General features: G+C 54.6%; 1 protein-coding gene across 3 annotated transcripts in view; it reads left to right on the top strand.

Annotated features, from left to right (window-relative positions):
* TRAF5 (TNF receptor associated factor 5) overlaps positions 1-20188 on the top strand; it is a 39560-nt gene that overhangs the window by 972 nt on the left and 18400 nt on the right. The window contains exon 1 of one of the 3 annotated variants that reach the window (XM_084865535.1): positions 2750-2781. The exons of 1 other annotated variant lie outside the window; for it this stretch is intronic. Coding sequence is in view for 1 of the 2 variants with exons in the window: in XM_084865536.1 (XP_084721662.1) it covers positions 8780-8871 (92 nt within the window). In the remaining variant the exon portion in view is untranslated. Of the gene's footprint in view, positions 1-2749; positions 2782-8736; positions 8872-20188 lie in introns of those variants that run through there. One more of the 3 variants, XM_084865536.1, reaches the window with a different exon arrangement.

Raw genomic sequence — 20188 nt, 5'->3', positions numbered from 1 at the left:
CTTGACCAGAATCGAACCTGGGACCTTTCAGTCCACAGGCTGACGCTCTATCCACTGACTAGGGGTGTCGAACTCAATCAGAGAAGGGGCCAAAATCTAAAATCCAGCCTAAATCGCGGGCCGAATGGTTTACTGAACAGTCATAAATTGTCAATGTCATAAACTGACAGCGGAGTGCAGTGATGACAGCGCGGTGCGGGCCACATTGCAAGGCCTGGCGGGCTGGATTTGGCCCGCGGGCCTTGTGTTTGACACATGTGCTGGTTTGGGCTCTTTTTTCTTTCTTTTTTTTTTTTTTTTTAAGAGAAAATGGAAGGGAGGAGAGGAGAGGGGAGAGAGAGTGAGAGAGAGAAGTTGCCTTCCACACACGCCAGACCGGGGCCAGGGATCCACGCTGCAACCACCGTGGTAGGTGCCCTTGACCAGAAATGTAAGCCGCCCCGCGGTTCCCAGGCCCACGCTCGCACCCAGCCGCCGGGGCTGGGACCGCGTTCCTGAGGGCTCCCGCCGCGGCAGACTTTCTCAGCTGGTTCTGCACCTCCTGCAGAGTTTCCTTATTTGGCGATTTCAGATTTACTTTCATCGCAACTCGAGTTCTCTCGCGGTGGCAGGCAGGCCTGCCCCCGGCCCGTCTGAGGTTGGTGACAGGAGGCCTGGCTCCGCGCCCCGGCCGCCCCTCTGCACCCCTGGGCTCTGACCCGTGCCTGTGAGGACAGGCATCCAGGAGCCGGCTTAATTCCGTACATAGTTGTTGTGTGGGAACTGGGGTTGGGCCAGTGGAAGAAGCTTCCTTCCGTCAGAGACATTTGCATTTTAAAAGGGCCGAGGAAGACATCACACGCCAAAAAAAAAAAAAAAGGGTTGAAGTCCTCCTGGGAACAGAACCGTGCTGGGTTTGTGTGAAAAATAATGTCAGGCCTTAGACACACTGCCAGGGCCAGGGCTGTTGGCGCAGCTGACGGTTTGGGTGAGAACCTCCCAAGGGTACTCTTAATTTGAATGCAAGAGACAGCAGTTGCTGCAGGAAATGGCTGTGAGGTAGAAGCAGAGGATGCCTCCCCTCTGTACACACGTTTTTGTTCTTGTTTGTTTTGAGCTCAGAGGGATGGTTTGGGTCTCGGATCCTGGAGGCCCTTCTCGGGCTCTCGGACCTAGGCAGGCCGGAGGCAGTCTGCCGTCTGAGCCAGCGTCCGGGAGTCCTGCTGGGGAGGGGAGGGGATGGAGGAGGCGGCTCTCAGGTCCTCTGGGCCCAGGCCTGGGGCAGTGGGGATAGGATGGTCTGTGGTTTAGTCTGTCAGCAAGCCTCACCCGGGGCACCTGGCTGGGGGAGGCAGGGCAGTGGGAAGAGTATGGCAAGGAGACGGGGTCCCCTCCACTGGGAGGACTGGCTGGCGGCTTGGGTAGTCCAGTGGCGATGGTGTGCAGAGCGATGCAGCTGGAACGGAAGCCTCTCAGTCGGTCCTGATGGGCCAGCCAGGGGCAGGGCTTGGTGACGACCTCAGCTTGTCTGGGGAGGACCCTGAAGGAAAAATGTTAATCCCTTGCTGGTGAAGCCCTTTCCTTCTTAAAGCACTTTCTCACTGCTCTTGCCCTTTTGTCCTCATTTGCCCTCCACTCGTATGAGTCAGGCCAGCGCGGGCCTCTTGTCCACTTCTTCCAGATGGAGACGGAGAGCACAGGGTGTGAGAGGCTGTTCGGCTCCCCCTGGGCCGGGCCGGGCTCTGAAAGGCGCCTGGCTCCTGTGCTCCGGGCCCCCACCCTGGTTTCTCAGGGAGCCAAGTCTGCCCACCGCTCCTCCGTCCCAGGGGGTCAGCAAGGGCTCCCTGACTCTGGCAATGCCTGTGAGGTCTGTCTCTTCACCATGGAGCAGATTCTCCTGCAGATGCCCTGGCCACCCCATGAACAGACAGCCGCACTCCGTGGTCGGCAAACTGCGGCTCTTTGGCCCCTTGAGCGTGGCTCTTCCACAAAATACCATGGCCTGGGCGAGTCTGTTTTGAAGAAGCGGCGTTAGGAGAAGCTGAAGTTTAAAAAACGTGGCTCTCCAAAGAAATCTCGGCCGCTGTACTGTTGATCGTTGGCTCCGTGGACGAACGAGTTTGCCTTCCAGCAGGGCTTGCTGGGGGCGGCTCTGTGTCCGTTCCCGTGGGTGTTCTGGAGCCAGGCGCAGAGTGGGCCTACGCTGATGTTTGCATGGTGTTCATCTGAGATGGTCTCCCCCGGGCTCCGAGCTGCCGGGCCCGGTGGCCCAGAGCATGTGCTGGGAGGGGCTCTGCGGCGGGAGGTGGAGCCGCCAGCAGGACCGGCTCAGATCCCAGAGCTCAGAACAGCACCAAGCCATTTCCAAACAACCTGTCCCACCTGCGCCCCTCACCGCCTTCCTGAAGGAGGGAGATGCGCTGCCTGCTGGGTCTTCCCTGGCTGCCAGCTGGCGCCCAGAAGCGACGTGAAAGAGGTCCTGGCATGCAGGGACCGGCCAGAGCCCTGCCCACGCCTGCTGACTCCAACCCCTGTGCGTTCCTCACAGCACGGGGGCTGCAGGAAGGCCGGATGGTGGGCAGGAGGGGTGTGTGAGGGAGCCAGAGCAGCGTCCAGAAAAGGCTGCCTGATGGTTTGTCACGGGCTGGCGGGCGGGCTCTCTGAGAGCCAGCAGCCCAGGGGGAGGGCGAGCAGCGGTAGCCCAGCCTCTAGCCCAGCCTCCGAGGAGCTTTTCCGGCCCAGGTGGCGGCTTTTCTGCGGTTTCTCTGGGGCAGGAGCTGTCCCCCCAGCAGCGTGTAGCAGGTGCGTCTGTGTGTGTGTGTGTGTGTGTTTGTGTGTGTGTGTGTGTCGGGGCCGGCGGGGAACATGCATGGGGCAGAAGCCACCCCCCCTCCCGGGGCTGGTGGGCTCCTGCCGCTGCAGAGGCCTAGGTCGGACCCGGGAGTTTGCGGCTTTGCCCAGAGGACAGATCGATTCGGAGGGTCAGGCAGTGTTTGACTCACAGGGCCCCCACAAGCTCTGTCTTGTGAGGAAGTGGCTGGACGACCGGGGGGAAAATAGAGTGAAATGACTCCTCATTCCTGACGGACGATGTCCAGTCCACGGAGCACACGCCGCGTGTGGCTGTCCGGGGCGGGCGGTGGCGCGTGGATGGCGCTGCAGCGAGAAGGGGTTCACCCGCCTACGGCTGTGGGGTCTGTGGGCCCAGGGCTTTGCACGGTTTTGTTTCTTGAACTCCTCGGGGGCGGCTGGTTAATAAGATTACGTGGGTTCCAGGTGTACAATTCTGGAATACATCGTCCGTATGTTGTATTGTGTCCACCGTCCCGAGTCAAGGCTCCTCCCCCCACCATGTACCTCCCCTTTTCATTTCAACCTCCTCCCTGCTCCTTCCCGGCCCCGTGTTCAATGACATCCCTCCTGGGTCGTGTGGGGAGGGAGCCCATCTTACTTTCTGCAGATCCTCAGCCTCGATTTTTTAAAAAATATATATTTTATTGATTTTTCACAGAGAGGAAGAGAGAGAGGATAGAGAGCCAGAAACATCGATGAGAGAGCCAAACCGGTCTCGGCCTCAGCCTCAATTTTTGTCATGTGCTCCATCAGCGTCCCCTCTCAACCATTCAGAGCATCCCTGAGTGTACCCCATAGCTTTAAAAAAAAAAAATATATATATATATATATATATATATATATATATATATATATATATATATTATTGATTTTCTACAGAGAGGAAGGGAGAGGGATAGAGAGTTAAAAACATCAATGAGAGAGAAATAATCGATCAGCTGTCTTTTGCACACCCCCTACTGGGGATGTGTCCGCAACCAAGGTACATGCCCTTGACCGGAATCGAACCCGGGACCCTTCAGTCCGCAGGCCGACGCTCTATCCACTGAGCCAAACCAGTGAGGGCCCCCTTTTTTATCTCCTGTCCTGAGCACCCACCAAGAGACAGCCCCTTCTCCACGTGGAGGCCTGACTCAGCACTCTCCTCCCTCTGACACAAGACAGTTCCTGCCATTGCGCTCTTAAAACTGACACCCACCCCCACCACCACCACACACACACACACACACGCTCTGTTAAGCATAAGGCCCCCTGTGTCCCCAGCCCCGTCCTCTCCCTCACCGACAGCTTCTGGAGTTGCAGCCAGCCTTGCACCTGTGAGTGCACCTGCCGCGCGGCTGGGGTCTGGCTTCCAGGCCGGGTAATCCTCCGCCGCCAGCCTGCTCCGCAGCTGCTGCCCATCTCCCTGGAGGGTGCCACGCTGTCCCCACCACCATGCCCTTCCGTGACCTCGAGCTTCTCCTCCTCCTCCTCCCGCCCCTGCAAGTGCCCACGGGGGGGCTGGGTCCTCCGCTGGCTCGCTTTCCCCTGGGCTCCTCTCCCCGGAGCTCCCTCTGCTCTGAAGGAAAGCAAAGGAGGAGCAAGCCCCTCACCCAGCTCCTTCTGGGCCACTCTGATGTGTGAGACACAGAGTCTTTCCCGGGATGGTTGAGGACCCTGTAGGTTCTTGTCCCAAGCCACCACGTCCCCTGTGTTCTCCCTGGCCAGAGATGGCGCTGCCCTCACTCACCCCAGCCTGTTCCCCTCGGCCCATCCTGATCCGTCTATCCCCAGGGCCGCTCCCCGAGCTCAGGTTCGCCCCACTTCTTCCCTGAGCTGCCTTCATTGTGCATTCACCCCCCTTCCTGCCCCTCCAGGTTCTCTCCCACGGCTGCAGAGGGGCCTCCTTCAGGCACAGCCTAATCGAGGCCTACTGCCTTCATGCCTGGCATCCTGGAAATAGCGTGGACTTCAGACTCTGGCAGGCCTGGGCTCGGTTCTGGGTTTGTGACTTGCTGGTTGTAGTTGTATGGTCTGAGCAAGCTGCCCAACCTTGGTGAACTTCTGTATTCCCACTGCTAAACAGAGGTGGTAATGCCACCCACGGGGGGTTGCTGGAAGGATGAAATGAGTACACACACACACACACACACACACTCTCTCTCTCTCTCTCTCTCTCTCACACACACACACACACACACACACACTCTCTCTCTCTCTCTCTCTCTCTCTCTCACACACACACACACACACACACACACACTCTCTCTCTCTCTCTCTCTCTCTCACACACACACACACACACACACACTCTCTCTCTCTCTCTCTCTCACACACACACACACACACACACACACACACTCTCTCTCTCTCTCTCTCTCTCTCTCTCTCACACACACACACACACACACACACACACACACACAGTCTCGTGTCTGGAGGCTATTTGGCAAAGTTGGCTTTCTTCTTCCTTGTGTGTGATAGCAATAGGGGATCATGGGGCCTCTGGGGAGGTGGAAAATGTATGTCTAGCCTAAAGGCATTCACATTTAAGTTAAAAACAGACAAGCCAGAGAACTGCCCCCTGCCAGGGTAGACCATCCTGTCACTAGCCTATTGTTGCCACTTGGCAATCTCTGGAGCAGCCCAGCCGCAGGAGCCAGGGTCGGTGAGCTTATAGCATTTGGCCGGGCCCTGCCAAGGCATTCGGGTTGAGTTCATTAAAACCTGTTAACCGGGGAGTTCCCTTTTTAAATGTCTGACCAAATATAGCAGGCTAATTTTTAAGATGATGACCTTTGCCCTCAAATGATGTTATAGATAACAAATGGCCCTTGGGCGGGAAAAAAGCTTCTCCACCCCAGCTTTAGTGGGATCCAACTGTGAAGTCAGAGCAGGATAAGGAGTGAGGCTGACTGGATGCGAGGCTGCTGGCCAGCACCCTTTCTGTTCCCTCTTACTAAGGGGCTGTTCTCCGAGGGCCCTTTGATGCTGGAGGATGGAGGCAGGGGGCGGGCAGAGCTAAGCAGGCCACAGAAGCCCCTCTCCTGCCTTTATGATATTGGGAATCTGAGGAAGAGGCTGGGCAGAGGCCTGTGGTGCGACCTCGGAAAACTTACCAGGCTTCCCCAGGTTAAAGGAAAGATAACTGGAGCTTATGTCTAAGCAGCTGCAGAATAAAAGAGGCGATTAAACAGGTGTGTGGGGTTGTTCCTAAGGCGTGAAGAGGGGTGGACAGGAGGGATAGGATGGGGATATGGGACTGTGGGCAAAGGCATTTCAAAAAGATAAAGGATAAGTCAAGTAATGGCCTTCAACAAAAGGAAAGTGGATTATTGTGGAGCAGATTAGTTTCCTTCTGTTGAGGAATACTGTGGGATGCTACTTCAACCTTCAAATGGCACTCCCCCGACCTTTCTTGGAAGTGCAATGCCAGAGATTAGCTGTGGACAGCCAGATAGACGCTAAATGCTTTCAGTCCTTCCTTGGTACTAGCAGTTCCGTGGGTGTGGCTTCACATCACTGACTCTCGCTCTTTCTCACAAGTGTGACCTCTCCAGCTCCCATCTCTGCCGTGCCATCACCGTGGTGGTCAGTGTGCTCAGCACCCACTCTGTTCAGGTCTCATTGCAAAGCGGTGGGGCCTCCACCGCTGGCTTATCTGCTCTGAGCTTTCTCCACATCATTTCTTCTGCCCAGAATGCCTCCTGATTTAATTTCCAAATTAAAAAAAAAAAAACAAAAACAAAATAAACCCTCAAAACTCATGTCTTCTTAAGAAAGCTTCTGTGTTGGGGGTCCCCAAGACCATGCTCTGGTTTGATGATTGGCCGGGAGGACTCGCAGGGTTCAGCATCTGGTCCTACCACGATGATTTATTCCAGTGAAAAGATTCAAAGCTCTCTAGGCAAAGGGAAAAGGCACACGAGGCAAAGGCTAGAGGGAACGGGGCAGGAACGTCCAAGAATGTCCCCAGGGAAGTCACACAGGACATGCTGAACTCCTCCAGCCATGGGCTGTGACAACCTGTGTGACCGTGTGGTCAACCTGGGAAGCTCATTAGAGACTCAGTGCCCAGGGTGCTTATCGAGGACTGATCGTGTAGGCACTCTCTGCCCAATTCCCAGACTTCCAAAAGAAAGCCTGGTGCTCAGCATAAACCACATTGTTTGCAGACAGTGTAGGTACAGGGAGCCCCCGTATCCGTTAGGAAAACCTTCCCCAAATCCCCCTCCTCAGACATCAGCCAGGGGCCATCCTTGTGAGAAGACACCTCTCAGGCTAGCAGTCTTGGGCCTGCTGTGTCAACTACTGCACCATCCCACCTGTCAGAGCCTGGCTGTGGTTGTGTTGTAGAGAGCATCACCCCAGAGAAGGAGCCAGAAGACATGGGGTCCAGCTCAGCATGGTTACCTACGGTCAGGCGAACCCCTCCAATTCCATTCTCCTCCGTCACTTAGGAAGGCATCGTCACTTGTTTGTAGACCTTAAGGGTGTTTGTAGACTATGAGGACCAAGAAAGATGATGACATGGTGCCCGCCCTCTTGGTTGAGCACCCCCTGAGTCCAAGGTGAGTGTGTGAGCCCCGTGGGGGGGGGGGGGGGCAGAGGGGACATGCAATGTAGTGGTTTTGATGGGACACAAGCCTGAGATTGCGTCCTTACCAGCACTTACCAGCCCTGTTACCTCAAACACATTATATAATTCCCCCGAGCTTCAGGACCTGGTGCGTAAAGCATGAATGGGAATAATGAAACTAGTGCCCATGCCTCATTGGTTTGCTGTGCAGAGTGAGGGGAACAACCCATGTAAAGCTCCTAGCACGTGGTAGGCGGTTATTAATTCACTGAGATATCTGAGTGCTTGCTCTGTGCCAGCACCTGGAAAAAGAGAGACACAGTTCCCTCCTATTTGCTGGCGCAGACTAAGATGGAAACGGTCGTTACATAAAAAATGAATTGTAGGCTGGCTGGTGTGGCTTGGTGGTTGAGCATCAACCCATGAACCAGGAGGTCACAGTTCGATTCCTGGTCAGGGCCCATGCCCGGGTTCTAGGCTCAGTCCCCAGTGTGGGGCATGCAGGAGGCAGCCAATGGATGGTTCTCTCTCATCATCGATGTTTCTATCTCTCCCTCCCTCTCCTTTCCTCTCTCTGAAATCAATTAAAATTATTTTTAGCCGAAACCGGTTTGGCTCAGTGGATAGAGTGTTGGCCTGGGTACTGAAAGGTCCCAGGTTCGATTCTGGTCGAGGGCATGTACCTTGGTTGCGGGCACATCCCCAGTAGGGGGTGTGCAAGAAGCAGCTGATCGATGATTCTCTCTCATCAATGTTTCTAACTCTCTATCCCTTTCTCTTCCTCTCTGTAAAAAAACAATAAAATATCTTTAAAAAATATTTTTTAAAAATTAGTTGTAGATACACAAACACACACACACACACACACACACTCACCAGAGTTGGAGGAAAACCTCTTTATCCACGCAATCACCCATCTCATTAAAAAAAAAAAAAAAGTAAAAATAAAAATAAAATTTAAAAAAATGAGTTGTAATCATAAGTGCTACAAAGAAGTTCAAGGTGACAAAGGGCACGTGATGAGGGAAATGGACCTGAGGGGCACAAGAGGCTTAGCCGAGTACATGTGCTTCAGCTGCGCTTGGATGAGTCTAGCTCAGCGCGAAGGGGGAAGACGGAGGAGAGGAAGTTTGCAGCCGAGACAGCAGCTGGAGCAAAGGGAGACCAGCCTGAGGACGCAGGCTGTGAGGAGGGAAGTATCTGCACTCATTTGAGGAACAGCAGCCAGACCAGAGAGGCGGGGGAGCTAGGGGTGGGCGGGAGACAGCTCACGGATGACGCTGGCGATGTGGGCAGGTTAGGGAATTGGAACTGTAAGAGCAATGGGAGACTGCGCGCGTGACAATAGCTCGGCATTTTCAAAAGCTAAATCAAGCTGCTGTGTGGAGAATGCCACGGAGGAGCACATGGGGGCAGGAAGAGGAGGAGGGATCCACCATAGGAAGAGAGACCAGTTACAGAAGGCTGTTGCCGTGGCCCAGGTGAGAGGGGATGTGGCTTGAATTGAAGGGGGAGGGGGGCGATGTGGAGAAGTCGGTGAGATGTGTCCATCGGGTACCTTCAGGGGAGCTCTGACTGATTGATGGGATGTGGGGGGAGAAGAGGGAAGGCATCACCGAGAACGATGCTCATTGTCTGAGGACAAAGCAAGACAAAGGGTTGGTCTTCAAGAGCAAGCTCTGGAGAGACAGCAACTGAGGAGAGGCAATGGGTTCCGTGTTGGTATGTTGGCTTGGGAGTCAGAGGGAGACACCGGTGGGCAGTAGGTCTAGATGCAGAGGAGGGAAACAACTGGGAGTTGCTGGTTCATGCGTGGTCTTTCCTGCCAGGACACTGTGGTTCCAGGAAGCTAGAGGGAGAGAGAATATTAAAGTGTGTTTTGTGGGGGGGGGTTGGGAGACCGAAGGAAAGGGGGGTGTCTGCAATGACAGATGTTGCGCAGAAGCCAGGGAGAAGTGACCCTGGATGGCATTAGGGACCCAGGAGTCACTGGGACCTGGGTGAGAGCAGTTTGGGTGCCTGGATGGGTGTCAGCCAGGCCAGAGCGGGCTGAGGATTGGATAGAAGAAGGGCCTGTGGAGATGGCCGCCCCGCTATGTGAGAGCGAGGATGAGTCAAGAAGCGTGGCTGTGAACGGGAAGAATGCTCGAGAAATGGGAGAATTGTCTTGTGTTGCTCTAATCTTAGGGAGCTGGGTATCATTTGAGGGCTGGTGGGAGGACCCTGCTGGAAGGGAGAGCTGGATGATGAAGCAGGTGGGCTGGGTGATAACTGACATAAAAGACCCCTGAAGCGGACCGGACCGTCTAGCCCAGGGGTCTGCAACCTTTAAGACATAAAGAGCCACTTGGACCCGTTTCCAAAGGAAAAAAAAACCTGGGAGCCGCAAAACCATTACGACATTTAAAACAAATATAACACTGCATATATTGTTTCTTACCTTAATGCTATATACCGGATCGTGCAGTTAGCTGTCAACCTGAAGAAAAAAAGGACTTTTTCACTTAACAATGTAAAATATATTCTTGCAAATTATTAGCTAATTAAAATATTTAATTTACCTGGTTAATGGGAATTTTGCTCCTGAACCTCAGTGCATAGTGTCAGCACATCAGGGCTGTAAGACGTTACCTTCATTTTCACACAGGCTTGCAAGTTGCCGGAGCCGCGGTAAAGCTTCAAAAGAGCCGCATGCGGCTCTGGAGCCACAGGTTGCCGACACCTGGTCCAGCCTGATGCAGAGGTGACCTCTCCCGTGGCCCTGGGGGTGAGGGGGGCAGAGCAGGGGCCCTGAGCAGGGAGACACGGAGGTCTGGCGGCAGGAAATGGAGGTGGTTCTGGTCTGAAGACTTCTATTCTTTTTTCATTTTTTTTTTCTAAGCAGTAGGAAGTGAAGTTTCGTGGTAAGCCTGGAGGGAGGGGTCAAGGTTTGTGGAGACAAGAAACATCTGAAGTAGACATTAAAAACAAGAGAGTGAGCGGACAGGGGAAACCTGGCCCCACCCTCTCTTACCCATCTCCAGGAAAAGACCCAGTAGATGTGATTTGAGATCTCTTGTATCTGTGGGCACCGAGGTAAGGACCCCATACACGCTTATGGAGTTGAGGTGTTGGCCTGTCTACCTTTGAGTCCTCCTCAGGTACCCCCGGCCTCCCAGGTACCTGACTCCCCACAGATGCACCTCAGGAGCTAGTTCACAGGAACAAAGACACTGGTCAAGCCCTACTCTCCAGCCCCAGAGGCTGGGCCCTTCCCCTCCTGCCACTCCCCGCCCTCCCCACGTCAGCCATCATCCCCCGCTTTGCTTTCTGACCTGTCACTGGTGGGATTTCAGGACTTTTCAAAGAGTGGAGGTGGAAAGTGTGAGCGCTGGGAGGCACGCTCCGTGGGAGTCTGTCCAGCTCTCTGCAGAACGCCGTTAGGCAGCCATTCGGACCGTCCGTACGTACCTACCCAGCACCTGTCAGGTGCGCTGGTCTAAGCGTTGGGACCTCATACACAGAAGAAACACCTCTCACCTCGTGGAGCTTGGTTCTGGCAGGGAAGACAGGCAGTAACCAAGGAAACACACAAGATGCCAGATGGCATGAAGTGCTTTGGAGGAAAATGCAGCAGGCTGAGGGCGGCCAGGGATGCTGAGTTTCCATGTGGGTCAGCGAAGGCCTCACGTGCGAGGTAACCTCTGAGCAGATGCCTGACGTGAGGGGAAAGCCAGCCAGGTGTCAGGGCAGCAAACAGAGGCTCTTCTGCTTGTCAAGAGAAAGCTAGGCCAGTGTGGCCGGAGCGTGTGAATGAGGAAGGTGCTGGGGAATGAGGACAGAGAGGGTGGGGGCCAGATTACTTGTGGCTCTCAGGACACTGACATTCACTCTGAATGAGCAGAGGAGTGGGACGTCCCATTTTCTAAGTGAGGGGGAGGTGACACAGATAGATGAATGGCAGAAGGGGCGGGACCCCAGAGGTCCAGTTCCCTGAGCTGGTCTCCAAGCTGTGCTGCCTCTCAGGAAGACCCCCTTTGGTGCTGGTTGGGATGGAGTTCATTTCCCCCTGGCCATGTCCCAGACCAAAGAGTGCTGGCCTTGGAGTCGGAAGGCCTAGATCCGAGCTCCTGCCCTGCCATGGGCCAGCCATGTGGTAGGGGGCAAGTGGCTTAACAATTTAGAAAACACTCTTCTGCGGAAGGCTAAGGAAAAGGAAAAGAAGAGAACACTGCCAGCTTCTGCCCTGGAGACACCAAAGCCAGCTGTGCCGTGGACTGGGCCGTGGGTTGGTGGGCTGCTGTCACCTGTTGGGTGGCTGTGGTGGTGTCCCCCAGTCCCTGCGTGGTCCCCTGGCCACGTTAGCCCTGATGGAAAGAGGGCTCAGTGCCTCGTTGGAAATACAATGATGGAAATATCGCCTCCGGATTCGTTGGAGGACTGGGGATGATCTTGTATGGGAAAATACCAAGGCAAAGGACTGATATGTGTAAGGTGGTGTCACTGTCATCATTCTCATCATCAGCGTCCCGGTATCAGCAGCATCTTGGAAGATCAGGTCGTGGAAGCCCTGAGATTGCCTGGAGAGCTGCCCCAGGGGCGGTAGAGCTGAGGAAACCCAACAGGCCTCGCGTCGGCCAGGCCCTCTGCACACTCTTTTTTTCTGCGTGAGATTTGGTTTAATGAGTTTCACTGTTTTGAAGAAGCTGTGAAACGCTTGGCTAGTGGATCCCTTCAGTCTTTCCACGGTTGACCGTGTCGGTTATGAGGGAATGTCAGCCTTTCACAGTTTCTGCTTCTCTGTGGTTTCCTCTGTGGGCTGCCCTCCTGCTCCCCCTCTTCCTTTGTCCTGACCACGCCTGCCAGTCCCAGGCATCCAGCCCTACACCGTTCTGTGAGCAGGACTCCAGGAGGGCTGCCCATGCCTGGGTAGGGCATTGGGGTGTGCCTGGGGCGACGGGGTTCTGGAAGCTTCTCCGCTCAGGCCTGGGGGAGGAGGGGATTGCCCGTCGGTCTCCCCGGGAACACCGACTCATGCCCCAGCCACCCACGGACTCTCCCAGCTCCGGGCAGCTGGCAGGGACAGCATGTCACATGTCTGTGGTCAGCTCGGAGGGTAGGGTAGCATGAGCGTCTGGGGAAGGATGAAGCACGGCCAGAGTGACGCTGGCCTCGGGGAGCTAGATTCACCGAAAGGTCAAGCCACGGTTGCTGAGGCCTCCGGGACTCGTCTGTTCTGTGGGTGGTCTCAGATCTCTCCCCTTTCCTCAGAGCACCCTGAGGCCATGGAGAGTGGGGCCAAGCAAAGGCCCTGCCTAGTCCTCCTTAGAAGTGCTCCCGAATTCCAAACTAAATCCCAATGGGGGTCTGTGGGCGAGTATCCGAGCTCCCGGTCCCCTCTGCTTGCGGGGCCACTGGGGTCTCCATCACCTGCCAAGCTGTCCACCTGTCTGTGTGAGAGCAGTGGGTGGTTAGGAAGGAAGTGGGGGGAACTGTGAGTGTGAGGTGATGACGGTGATGGAGGGGGACGCACTGCATTCAGAAACAGGGCGGCAGTGAGGGAGCCTCTCACACGCGAACAGGTGGGTGTGTTGGCAGGAATGAAGGGTAGCGGGCTGACCCAGCCTCAGGGGAACCCCGCAGAGAGCCTCTTACAGGGAAGGTCAGGGGTGAGAGGAGGACCCAAAAGGGCAGCGTCCCCAGGGCCAAAGGACTAGGGAGTTTCTAGAAGGAAGTACCAAATGCCATAGGAAGGGCATGCGGGCAGCAGTTGAGGGAAAGCTAGTTGACAAGTCTGATTACATGATTACAATTATGACGGCCGAACTAATGTTAATATGATTTTCCAAACCACATAGGGCCTCACACACAAACCCCAGCACTCAGGTGATCCGGGTGCCCCAGCTTGTCCAAAGGCAGGGCACAGATGAACTTGGGAGAGGTGAGAAGGCTGCCGGGAGGAGCCTGTGGTGTTTGACGAGGGGCACAAGTGTGCAGGCCCAGCTCTGGAGCCGGGGAGGAGGGAGGTGAGGGAGAGAGTGGCCGGCCGGTGGGGATGGTGAGGAACCCCGCCCACAGTGTTAGGTTTCCGTTTCCCCATCGGTGTCTGCACGTGGTGGGTTCTCAGCAAAGGAATTAGTGAGTAACCGAAGGAATAAATGTCTAGTGGGAGGTAGTCCGGTATAACCATGACCTCTGGGGCAAATGCTATTCATAATAATGCCCCCCCCCCCCAGCACGTATTATTTACCACCGTTATAAACTCTTCGTGTGCGCACGCGTGCGTGTGTGTGTGTGTGTGTGTGTGTGTGTATGGTGGGGGAGGGGTGTCAGCAGTCTATTTCTGTAGAAAACCAGATAATTAATAGTTGAGGCTTTACGGGCCATATGGTCATCTCTCCTAGGGTAGTCAAAAATAGCCGTAGACCCATTTACAGCCGGGACCGGTTTGGCTCAGTGGATAGAGCGTCGGCCTGGGGACTGAAAGGTCCCGGGTTCGAATCCAGTCAAGGGCATGTACCTTGGTTGCGGGCGCATCCCCAGAAGGGGGTGTGCAAGAGGCGGCTGATCGATGATTCTCTCTCATCGATGTTTCTAACTCTCTATCCCTCTCTCTTCCTCTCTGTGAAAAATCAATAAAATATATTTTAAAAAAAACAACAAAAAAACCCAAAAAACCAAACAGCCGTAGACCATTTACAAACAAATGCACGTGGCTGCATTCTGATAAAACTTGATGTACAGTATTCACTTGCTTAATCTTCAAAAGTGATACCATCGTCACATTTTCAGGTGACGAAACTGAGGACACATGGAGAGTAGGTAGCGTGCCTGAGGTCCCATGGCTACTTCAGCAATAGAACCGGGATCGGTGCCCACACAGTCCACTCCGCAGTCACGGGGGTGACTACCACACGCACGGCGCTTGGCAGACCGCAGGAGGCAGGGAGGATACCAGTTTCTCCTTATCCCCACGGCCTCCACTGCCTCCTGGCCGGAGGGCCTGTCCCACCTCACTCAGTTGCTGTCAGAACGCAGATGAGCCAAAGCCTGAGAATTAGCTGGTGCCGAGCCCGGACAGAGACTTGGTAACGGTAATCCGGGCCCGGATCCTGTTCCAGCCCTTAGGGTTCACTCACACCTTTTTATATCAAAGCCCCCAGCCCTCTGTCTTACTTGGATTTGTCCTGCGCTGTTTTCATGGCCCTGCTTCCAACAGCCCTTTGCCACGAAGGCCTCACGTTAATTCCGAATTCCCTCCTGAGCTGCCACTCACTGGCTGAGAGTGCTGTGCCAGGCAGAGGCTGGCTCTGAGGGCCTGGGGGCGCGTGAGGACAGCCCCTCCCGCGAGGAGCCCGCTGAGCGGGCCCTGGCAGGCAGTGGGGACTGGGGTAGAGTTGGGGCTGAAGGTGGAGGCTGCGAGTCCGGGAGTCAGAGCTTCCTGAAGGGGGAAGGAGCCCCTGTGTGGGAAGATCAGTAGCAGTTTATTGTGTCATCTTGGTCTAAATTCTGGAAGCAAACCTGAAGGGTCTCCTGCAGCCTTGCTGGGAGCCAGGCAGACTCTGGCTGGTCTGAGCAAGAGAGTGAGTCCAGCCGAAACCGGTTTGGCTCAGTGGATAGAGCGTCGGTCGGTCCCAGGTTTGATTCCGGTCAAGGGCATGTACATTGGCCGCGGGCACATCCCCGGTAGGGGGTGTGTGTGCAAGAGGCAGCTGGTCGATGTTTCTCTCTCATCAATGTTTCTAGCTCTCTATCTCTCGTCATTTCTCTCTGTAAAAAATCAATAAAATATATATTTTTTTAAAAAGAGGGCGAGTCCATCCAAGGCTTCCCTCCGAGGGCAGTTAGTGTTAGGGTCAGGGTTAGGGTTAGGGCTAGGGCAGCAGCAGGCCCCCGGGGGGGGGGGGGCGGGGAAGCCCTGCAGCCCTTGAGCCCCGCGCCTTCACCCGCTGCGCTTAGCTGCCCTCTCGCTAAAAGAGGAACCAGAGGTTTCCTGACAACTTGGGGAGAAATCACACTTCTCTTCAAAGGAATCAAGCGCACAGCCACACCATGCTCTGTCCTGTGTCCAAGAAACGCTCTTCCGCGGAAGTCTAAGGAAGAGGAGAGAGAACGCAGCCAGCGGCTGGACAGGACCGTGGGCTGGTGGCTCCTGTCACATCTGGCCAGCTGCGGTGGTGTCCCCAGTCCCTGCGTGGCCGCTTGGCCATGTTAGCCCTGAGGGAAGTTTCTCCGAGGCTGCTCTGTGGCTGTGTCGGGGCTGTGGTGGTCAGCTCTGTTGTGAGCGGAGAGGAGGAGCAGGGCAGGGTCGGGGCAGAGGCCCAGCTGCTGCCTGAGCGGTTTCTCCTTCAGAGGACCGGCCTTTCGGGGCCGGGGTCGGTGCAGACAGAGGCTGTGTAAGGGCTTCCAGCCCCTCTGTTCTCCTTGGTGCCACCCCGCTGTGCTCTTCTCCTTTCCTGGTCCTAAGGGTTCTCCCTGAAGAGCAGGATCTGGGAGCTCAAGGGCCAGAGCAGCCCGAGGGAGGCAGGTGAGCGCCTGGTACCCAAGAGGTGCTGCCCGGGGCGTGGATGCCAGGGTCTCCCTGGGCCGCTGCATCTTGGGACTGGCATCTTCCTCATCCCTAACCACCATCTCTCCCCCTTTAACCTAAGCCCGGGCTCCTTCCGTGGGTCTCCGCGGCTCCGGGGAATACCGGGTTTGTGCCCAGCCCCGTTATCCCAGGGAGCATCCGGGCGTCGGCTTCCTATGCTCCTGGCGAGGCCTGAGCAGAGCTGAAGGGGCCGCATCCTCGAGCTCCTCCTCTGGCCTGGGTGCGGGGGGGGGGGGGGGGGGGACGACGGTTAACACAGGCTGAATTGGGATTACTTGTGGGAAGCAGCACCGCCCGGAGTAATTTCCAAACAGGGGGTCACACGGGCCAGGGCCCCAGGGCTGTGCTGCAGTGGCGGGGTGAGTGGGAGGAGAAGAAGGTGGCTGCGGTCCTGCCTTCGAGATTCATTCTCTCTCTCTCTCTCTCTCTCTCTCTCTCTCTCTCTCTCTCTCTCTCTCTCTCTCTCTCTCTCTCCTCTCTCTCTTAGATGTCTTATCTCTCCAGGCCTTACTTTCCTGACATATAGAACTAACCCAATTAAGTCAAATGCCACCGAAACAACCACCTAATGATTTGTACAGTGAAAAGCATTGTAGTGTCCCGGGCGGTTTTAGAGTAACCGTGGAGACCACAGGGAAATGAGGTCGTTCCTGGGAAACGTGTGGTTTATTCTGGGAGCGCTCTCAGATGTCAGCTGCTCTGACTCTCTCTCTCTCTCTCTCTCTCTCTCTCACACACACACACACACACACACACACACACACACACCCGCTCCCCTGGGCTGTCCCGAAGGCACCCGCCTGGGTAGTCTCCGGCCCACACCCTTCGCTGCCCTGCGTCTCGCCCGCAGCCTCTCCATCCACGCCTGTGCCAGTCTCCCGGACGGGAACCTGGGGGTCCTGCTCCACGCCCCCTCCCGCAGCCCTCCCGCCAAAGCCATTTCCAAACCTCTCCTGGCCGCTGCCTTAGGGCAGCTCCCTCCCCTAAACTCCCTGCCCGGTCCTCTCCGTGTACCACCCCAAAAAGATAAGGACCGTGGGAAACGCTGGAATTCCCGGCTGTGGCCCTCGTTCAGGACTCCTCGGCTGTGCTCCGCCCTCTCTCACCGCACCTGCGTCTCACAGAAGCCCTCGAAGGTGCTTCTGACGATGGCGTGGGGTTTTGTCTGGTGGTCCTCAGCCGAGCACGTGGCCTGTTCCATCCGCGGCAGGAATGGGCAGTAAGGAGGTAACAAGCGCTATTAGTAATTATGATAGCAGTTGTTTTTTTTTCCCTTTCTTTTTCTTTTTCTTCTTTTTTTCTTTTCTTCTTCTTTTTTTTTTTCAAAACCCGAGCTCTTGCTGTTCCTGTTATATAAGCTATTATCCCCCAAAGAAGAACTATTTTATTTTAATTTTATTTTTTCAGTATATTTTATTAATTTTTTTTTTTTTCAAAGAGCAAGGGAGAGAGAGAGATAGAGAGCCAGAAACATTGATCAACCGCCTCCTGCACACTCCCCTGGGGATGTGCCCGCAACCATGGTACATGCCCTTGACCCGAATCGAACCCGGGACCCTTCAGTCTGCAAGCTGACACTCTATCCACTGAGCCAAACCGGTTTCGGCTTGAACACCATTTTAATAAGGAAAGGGTATATGTGTGTGTGTAGACCTTCTGGGGGAGAGCTAATGATTTTTAGGAAAAATGAATGGGCCCTTGAAAGAATACATGGCAGATGAGAGTTTGTAACAAAGTTGGTCGGGGTGTCAACTTCTGGTTTTTTCTTCTGTGATGAGTCAGTCTTCCCTGGCTGATGAAACCCTCAGAAAGGAGGTCGGAGATAACTGAGCTCCTTTTCTTTGGAGGACCAGTCTTTAGGCAGGTAAGGTATTCAGAGAAAGCTGCGTCCTGTATTTGCTGTTATCTTCGGTAAGATGCATTTTGGATAACATGTCTTTATCCTATATATCCTTTGCGAACATTTCCTCCCATTCTCTGGCATATCTTGTCTTCTCATTTCCTTGGTGGTATCTTTCACAGAGCAGAGATGTTTAATTTTAATGAAGTCCAACTTATTAATCATTTCATAGATTGTGCCTTCTTTGGTGCTGTATCTAAGAAGTCATTGCCAAACTCAAGTTTTATCTAGAGGTGTTTGTTTTCTTTTGGTGTTATTTTCTAGGAGTTTAATAGTTTTGCATTTTACATGTAGGTCCTTGATCCATTTTGAGTTAATTTTTGTGAATGGTATAAAGTCTGTGTCTAGCTCATTTTTCCGTGAACTTGCAGTTGTTCCAGCGCCGTTTTGAAAGGACTGTCTTTGCGTATTGTATTGCCCCTGCTCCCAGACGTCAGGTGACTATATTTACACGGGTCTATTTCTGGGCTCTCTCTTCTCCTTTATGGACCTACTCGTCTGTTCTTTGACCAGCGCACACCGCCTTGATTATCGTGGTTTTGTAGAAAGTCTTGAATTCAGGGAGTGTCCATCCTCCAATTTTGTCCTACTTCTTTTTCTTGAGCTGGTGTTTCTGGGTCTTTGGCTCCTTCATTATTAAAAGTCTAAAGGGGGGAGGTCCCGAGACAAATGTCAGAAAAATTGCTGTGTGGAGAAAGATGGACAGACGCACAGATGAGTGCATTAAATTCTTACGATTTGAAAGAGGAGAGTGTGTGTGTGTGTGGGGGGGGGACCCCGAACTGAGCTCTGTGCATCCCACTGCCTCACTCTGGGGGCCGGACACTGCTGCCGCCGGGTGCATCTCTGAGTCCTAATGTAGAGGCCGTGTGACCCAGACGAGCCTGCTCTCAGGAGAGTCTCTGAGAGAGGTACAGGGGGTGAATTGTCAACCTCCCTCGGACTAGAGAGCACGGGGCAGTGGGGCCGTTGGGAACTGGTCTTGCACTTTCTCTGAGAAGAAGGCGGGTCTTGGTTGTTAGGGCTCTGCCTGCTGGCCTTCATCACGAACATGTTCAGTCTCAAGAGTAAACCATGGCAAAAAGGGGAACCATCACCTCTTGTGCCACCTGCCACCCTCTGCGTTCTGCAGGAAACACACGCAGAGACAGAAAAGGAGGGGCTTCAGCCTCAAACCCCGGAGCAAAAACAATGATGACCCCAGGCCTGTCGGACTCCTCCGGAGAGAAAGTGTCATTTGCGGGCAGAGGCCAGTTGCTTCCTCTGCTCCCCGCACCTGGGCCGCACCCCAGACTCAGCCCCCTCCGCAGTGCGAGAGGCCAGCAGCTGGCTGGAGCAGAGCTGAGGGGGGAATGGGGGCCGCCTTCCGATCAGGCCGCACAGCTGCTCCCCGACCCGCTGACCTCATCAGCTGCAGGAGCTCCTGAGGAGTCCCGGGATGGAGCCAAAGGAAGCGAGGTGGGCGCCAAGCCTTCCTGTATGTACCCCAGGCTTGTGGAAGTGCATTGCCCCCGGGACCGCCCCAGGTGGCTTCCCGTTCATTAGCCATTTGCCAGGCACCCCCCAGGCCCCGCTCCTGGCCCTGTGCCGAAGGAACAGTACGTCTGGGGGGCACGGGTGGGTGCAGAGGGCCCCTCAAGGTCCAGACACCAGGCGTGTGTGCTGTTGCGCAGGGAGAAGGCCTAGGGTTTTTAGCGAATGTTTGAAGGCAAGGGGAAATGCTTTCTCAAAGGTTAAGAATCACCATGCCAGAGGTCAACAGTCACTACAGCGGCTCTGTTGAGGATTTTCAAAATGTTCCTTTAATAACATCAATTCAAAGAAATAGCTCGGGTGTTCTCCGAGCCTGGCTCAGTGCTAAGAGCTGGAGAGGCAACAATGAGCAAGAAAGACCAGATGCCATCTGTGAGCCATTGAGGAACACGGGTACAAATCAAACAATCACACACACACACACACACACACACACACGTATGCCAGATTTCAAATCATGTCTTGCTGTGAAGGAAAGAAACCTGGTTTTATGACAGATATAACAGTGGATGTGTAGTTTTTTGTTTTATTATTATTATTATTAATATATTTTATTGATTTTCCACAGAGAGGAAGGGAGAGGGATAGAGAGCTAGAAACATCGATGAGAGAGATGTGACAGATGTGACCAGCTGCCTCCTGCACACCTCGTACCGGGGATGAGCCCGCAACCAATGCCTTGACCGGAATCGAACCTGGGACCCTTCAGTCTGCAGACTGACGCTCTATCCACTGAGCCAAACCGGTTTTGGCTAGTTTTTGTTTTTATATGTTTGGGTTTTTTTGAATAGGTAAT

This window comes from Pipistrellus hanaki (assembly GCF_964339955.1).
Source record: "Pipistrellus hanaki genome assembly, chromosome: 18".
Lineage (NCBI taxonomy): Eukaryota > Metazoa > Chordata > Mammalia > Chiroptera > Vespertilionidae > Pipistrellus > Pipistrellus hanaki.
The sequence above is the reverse complement of the archived record's forward strand: the minus strand, read 5'-3'. Positions and strand labels throughout refer to the sequence as shown.